This window comes from Manis pentadactyla, chromosome 7 (genome assembly GCF_030020395.1).
Source record: "Manis pentadactyla isolate mManPen7 chromosome 7, mManPen7.hap1, whole genome shotgun sequence".
NCBI classification, from domain to species: Eukaryota; Metazoa; Chordata; class Mammalia; order Pholidota; family Manidae; genus Manis; species Manis pentadactyla.
The window spans coordinates 15,693,389-15,699,388 of NC_080025.1; the positions used below are offsets into that span (position 1 = coordinate 15,693,389).

Here is a 6,000-nt window from a genome sequence, read left to right on the forward strand (position 1 = left end):
TTTAAATCAAACCAAAGGTAAGGCAAACAAAACTGTCTGCCACAATCCATGCAAAGATACTATGAAGATTATGTAGAATATGTGCGAAATGCCTGGCTTTCTAACTTCTATCTGCTCTCTTGCTATCTTTTTTTCCCCATTTTCTGATATAATTTAGTCTTACTTCCCACTTCCAAGTTTGTTAAAGTGAATGAATTATACTAAGATATATCATTTAACTTAATATTTAACAAAAATGGTAAACAGATTCCACAATTTATACTCAGTTCTGTACCTTAAGTTTTACTACAAAACCTATATGAACTTTCCAATGGTCTGCTTTGTTTCCAAGCAGAGAAGACTGAACCAAAATATTTCTACACATTGGGTTGATTGACAACATATTAAGCCATGTCTAAAAATATACTTCTAAAATAAACAGAGTTCCATTTAATAACATCAATACCACAATTCATCTAACCTATCTATTCTCAAGTGCCCCTTGTTATAAAAGGTAGTTGAGCTCTCATAATAGTCATAGAAAATTTCTTCTTATCCCCAAATGCCAAACTAATTGGGTATCTTTATATGATTAATCAAAACTGTAATAATAAATATGCTAGTAAAGACTTCCTTTTATTCTTAATTTCTTTCAGTTCCTTAATGGCTTCAGGATGCTATTCTCCTATGTCAAGATTTCTGTCATAGTATTTGAAGCACTCTATAAGCTCACTTTTGCCTTTTATTCTGGTATTAAATAAAAATAGAGACAACTAGGCAAGCAGGCAGGCAGGCAAACATATCAACTTTTATGAAAAACTGTATTAGCTATTTTCTGAATAACATTTTGGAGGTTTTAATACTCAAACTAAATATATTTACATACCTATGTGTAATAGAAGAATCCTGTTATTGTAAGATTTCCCTTTAAATCCATGCACAACTCCCCAAGAAATTATGTGAAGCCAGTCTCTCATGTACAATGAGCAAAATACAAGATAAAAATTACAAAGAGAAGTTATACTGGCTAACAATTACTTAAAACATGAGGTCTGAGGATGTTAAAAATTGTTCCCCATTAAACAGCACTGTTAACAGCAATGAGAAAACAGATGGGCCAGAGAGGCAGAAGGAAGGGGTAGAGTCCTCTTTTAGATATGCTCAGTGTGAAAGCTGCAGATATGGAGAAATGGAAAAAAATATAACTGGATAGAGGATATACTATTACTTATTTGATCTGCATGCATGCTCACATGCACATACGCTCACATGCACACACACGTATGCAAAACATTAACATTATATAACCAATACACATTTGCTTATCATCTGCCTGTTCTCTAGCAGGCAGACATAGTCACTCCTACACTTAGCCAAAGGTAAATCATCTATTTGATGGGATTAACATAAGGCTCCAGGAGGGAGTTTTATGGAAAGAAACAATCATAAGATAGTCTGAAACACCAAGTAAACCCCAGAGCTTACTAAGGTAGCCAATGTCAGTTACAGACATACAGATCACACATCCAAACTCACTGAATATTTAAGAGAAATACTAAGTATTTAGGAAAACTTAAGAGAACACTAAAGAGAAAATGCAGAATTGTATGTGGCAGAAAGTTAAAACAGCTGTTGAATCTGTGGCTCCAGTTACATGTTTCCGCTCTTTCCTCTCTGTGTCTTCCAGGTAGAACAGAACACACACATGGAGAGAACATGGTGGTGGTATATGTATGTGAGGCAAATATTCTGAGATGTTCCCTTTTGACAAAGTTAGTGTCTCTTAGAAAAACTATTTTTCAAGCATTTCTACTGAATTTGCAAGCAGAAGTATTGACTGACTTTATTCTGGACCATCTTTTCAAGGATGTTTGCATATATCACACAGCCTTACAAGCCAGTATCCTAAAAACAGGTTTGTTTACTTTCCAGCTTCATAAAGATAATGTCTCTCTCTAGTGCAGAGGTCAAACAAGCTTACTGCCCATTATAAAAGGTATTAGTTCCCTGAACTCCAAGTTCCTCTCCTGCTACAAAACTCCTGACATTTGCAGGTGTCACCTGGCCTGCATCATCAGCACAAATGCTGACACTCTGGCGAGTCTACTGCTGTACTAAACCGTCCACCTGTGACCCAGGAATCCCATGCCTTCTGCCATCATCAGTGAAACTGCAGCAGGCTAAGCCTTCACAGTTCTTGGCAAGGAGTTTTGGCTCCTGAAAGAAGAATTGTCATTTCCAATCACTCTTCAAGGAATTACTGTGCACAACGTCTAACCTCTATGAAACAGCTACCTGACATCAGCATAATCTCCGTATGCGTCAATGTATAATTACTACGCATTTCTTAAAGGCCTGCTCGTATGTTTACAAACTTCTTTCACTTAATTTCTTTGCTGAAAGGTAAAATCCATTGCTTAGCGCCATCCTCTCCCTTTTTGTCACTTTCTAAGAATGTAAAGTCTCTATCCCATGACTATGCCACTAACAATAACTGGATACATACATTTCAGTGTAAAATGTACTTAAAAACATTAATGACACACATACAGATGTCAGAAGCAATAGAAATATTTCATTTCACTTAGGCAACCATATTACTTCTCTCTTAAAAAATAATTATAAGCTGCTCAATTTTTTGTATTGAGTGTTCATTGTCATCTACATGTCAGAGACTATTAGCTAATCATTTTCTTTGCTGAAAATGTAAATTATAATAGCTACTTTTGATGACGGCAGTCAGTAAGTCCACTGGAAAGAATTACAGAATTTGAGTTCTTTTTATATTATCAGAAGAGGTCATTAAAACAATTCTAACTGAAGCTGATTAACTGATAAGTGTTAACAATGTAAGAAACAGAAACTGACACAATAAAAGAAATGCATGATGCACTAGAAATGCAAATGATAGTTACTAAGAAGCTAAAGTCTCCCACAAACTCATATCACTTAACATGAGTAACGATCCAAATATTTGTTTTTAATGATTGTCTTCATTGAAATTAAGGAAAGTGACTATAAAAATCTCCAGTTTTTTTGCCTACTCTTGACTATATTCTTAAATAGAGACTATAACAAAACTATTTTTTAATGAATGAAAATGTCTTCCTGAAGAAACAGATATGTACAACATATGCAGACACATACACGCACACAAATCCATAAATAACACCAATTCCAAAACGATGCAAAATCTCCTCCTGGGAAGTTCTCAAACAATGTAAGAGTTTGGAAAGCTCAGCTAATAGGTAATAGACAATTTATTCCAGTAACTTTATAATTTGCAATGATTCTAAAGTTGACTTATTTAGCAAAAAAATTTTTTAATGTTTTTATTACATTTTAGGGTCTCATCATGTCTAATGCTTCATTCAAATGAGGAACACATAATAATGGCTACAATTATTGATCATTTGACATGTTATAGGCATTGCACTAAACACTGATAGACAAAGTCTTATTTAATCCCAATGACAATACTGAGATGTAGGTTTTATATCTGTATTTTAAAATAAAGAAACTAAAATTCAGGGAATTAAGTGGTTTGCCTGATATCACAATTAGATAGGAGTTGAGTTGTAAATGGACCATCTGTCTGACTCAAAAACATGGTGGTAACTATTACTGCCATAACTATTACTTTTTTTAAAAGCAACTTAAGTCCATTCCTGGTTCCACGCTCTACATTACATTTAAATCTGGCCTCCGCAGAAGGAAGGAATATACCGTTCATGCCAAATACTCTGGTACTTATGCCAGTAATATTTACTATAGAAATTAAGTTCCAACTGCTCTACTTTCTGGGTCAATGGTGTCAAATCTTATACTGGGAATCAGGTTCTAAACTCAGCAAGAAGAAAGAGCCCCATATCATGAAAACAACCCAAGAATACCCCTAGAAAAGTACCACATTTCATTTTTAGTGGAAACAGATGCTATCATTATTTACAATTATATTAAAACAACAAATATTTTCACATGTTAAAGTAGCCTTACAATTGCAGTTGCTAAGATGCTTTGAAGAAAAACTCTTTTTAGACCTCTTTTTGGGTGTTTTTGCTTTCAACTGCAAGTTATTGTGGTCACAGGGATCTTTCTAGGACAGAAAACATCAGAATTTCCATGGAGTTTCCCATCGTTTTTTATTGCTTTCTACTCTGGTAATCTACAAAGAACAAAAACAGTAACAAAAACAGTACTACTTCTGAATGTCCTTTCTCACAAAAAACTATGAAATCTAAAACTCTTGAAAAGTGGTGTACAAATATACCAAATGTTAGAAAATACATCTTTAATATATATTTGTAAATACAGTGTTAACTGTGGTGCTTCTCTAAACCTCTTACCAGAATTCCCCCAAGAATTCTCTCTGGCCTACTTTAATGTTAAAACAAAAAAGCTAAAGGGAAGAAGTTAATACTGAATTCAGGGTTGTTCCAGGAAAAGAATAAAGAGAAAGACAAAGAATTACTTTGCTAATGAGGCTGTTTTGTGGAGTGTTTTAAACCCGAGTAAGATTTTGAGCCACGTGTGTGTAGAACTTCACCTGGAAAAACCATCTTGAACTGTGTAGAGAGAATATTCTTATTAAAACGATGTACAAATTAGGACCTTACATTTCTAAAACAACTTTTTTCTGATCCTCCTTGACTGACTCTCCCAGGTTAACTGAATTGATATTCACAACGCTCCGTTAAAAACAAGTCACTTCAAGGACCTCGCCCTCATCAAAGTTATTAGAAGATTGAAATCAGGTGATCTAAACATCACACTCAAGCACAACGTAATGTGAGGTTATTATTCTCACAATCATACACTGAGTTCAACATAAAGAAAAATAAACACAACTTTAAAAGCATAGTTAAGAAGACAGAATAACTTAAAACATACTCAGCATGCTCTATTGCATCTTGAAACGGATAACCAGGAGAGCAGGGTAACGGGCATTAGGTTTGCAAATACACCTAAAGCGTTTTTTCACATCCAGGACACCTTTTATTGACTCCAGGGCCTGAAAGCTCGGCCTCCGAGATCAAAACGCCCTCGGACTGAAAGGTGTGCGGTGCTAAGCAGCAGAGTCTAAGAGGATGCCTCATGGCTGTTTACGAAAAAGCGCTGCGCTCACCCGACACCTGAGACTCTGGGGCCCAAAGGACTCGCGCAAAGGTAGCGCACGGGTTCCGCTCCGGCCCTGAGGCCGCCACCGCCCATGCCCCGCGGCCCGGCTGCCTAGCAACGCGGCGACGCTGTCTGGCAACGAGGCCCGTCCCAGCCCGCCAAGGAACGACAAGGGGAACCGCTCTACCTCCTTCTTCTTCTGTCCTCCCCCGAGCTGGATGCAGAGGAGCAGCAGGACGAGGAGAAAGGGAAAGCTCCCGGTGGGCAGGTACCGCAGCCGCCGCCCCGCCTGCCTCCGGCGTGAAGGAGCGCCCCTGGCCCCCATCGCCGCAGGGCAATGTCTCCTCCACGCTCGGTAGCCGTGGGCGCCCAGCTCCTCCCGGCGCCTACACCTGCGGACCCGCCGCCGGGAGCCCCCGCCTGAGCCCTCGTGGGTTCCCGCAGCGACGCCAGGCACCCGGGCGGCCGCAGAGGACGCGGAGAGGAAACTGCCTGAGCATCCGGTTCACCGGGAGAGGGGACCTGGGAAAGCCCGCGAAATAGCAGGAAGTGGGCGTGGCGAGGGGCTGGGCGCGCGTGCGGCGCTCGCGCGGCGGGGAGATGACGGGGCTCCTCGCCCACCTTACCCCAGCCCCGCCCTGCTCCTGACACCACACTAAGTAGGTCCCAGGAATCTGCGAGGGACCTGTTAGTCCCACACTTCACCTGGAGCCTCAGACAAGCCTAACTGCCGCCTTGGATGATGCAGGAGATCTTTAAGAAATTAGCCCCACTGAGCCAAAGGCCATCTCCCTTACCATTGGGTCATTTTGGGGGGACACAGCTGTGGCTCACATACTGTGCCCTCTGAAGCCCTGCGACATAATCCAGAGTCCCCTGGATGCATAGAAGCCGCCCACAACT

General features: G+C 39.8%; 1 protein-coding gene across 6 annotated transcripts in view; it reads right to left on the minus strand.

Moving 5' to 3' along the window:
* Positions 1-5,620, minus strand: part of TUSC3 (tumor suppressor candidate 3) — a 193,907-nt gene extending 188,287 nt beyond the window's left edge. For 4 of the 6 annotated variants that reach the window (XR_008998701.1, XM_057505148.1, XM_057505147.1 and 1 more), the window contains exon 1: positions 5,285-5,619. Coding sequence is in view for 4 of the 6 variants with exons in the window: in XM_057505148.1 (XP_057361131.1) it covers positions 5,285-5,422 (138 nt within the window). In the remaining 2 variants the exon portion in view is untranslated. Of the gene's footprint in view, positions 1-4,982; positions 5,003-5,284 lie in introns of those variants that run through there. The other 2 variants (XM_036894311.2, XM_036894313.2) reach the window with 2 other exon arrangements.
* Between the last annotated feature and the right edge of the window lie 380 nt (positions 5,621-6,000).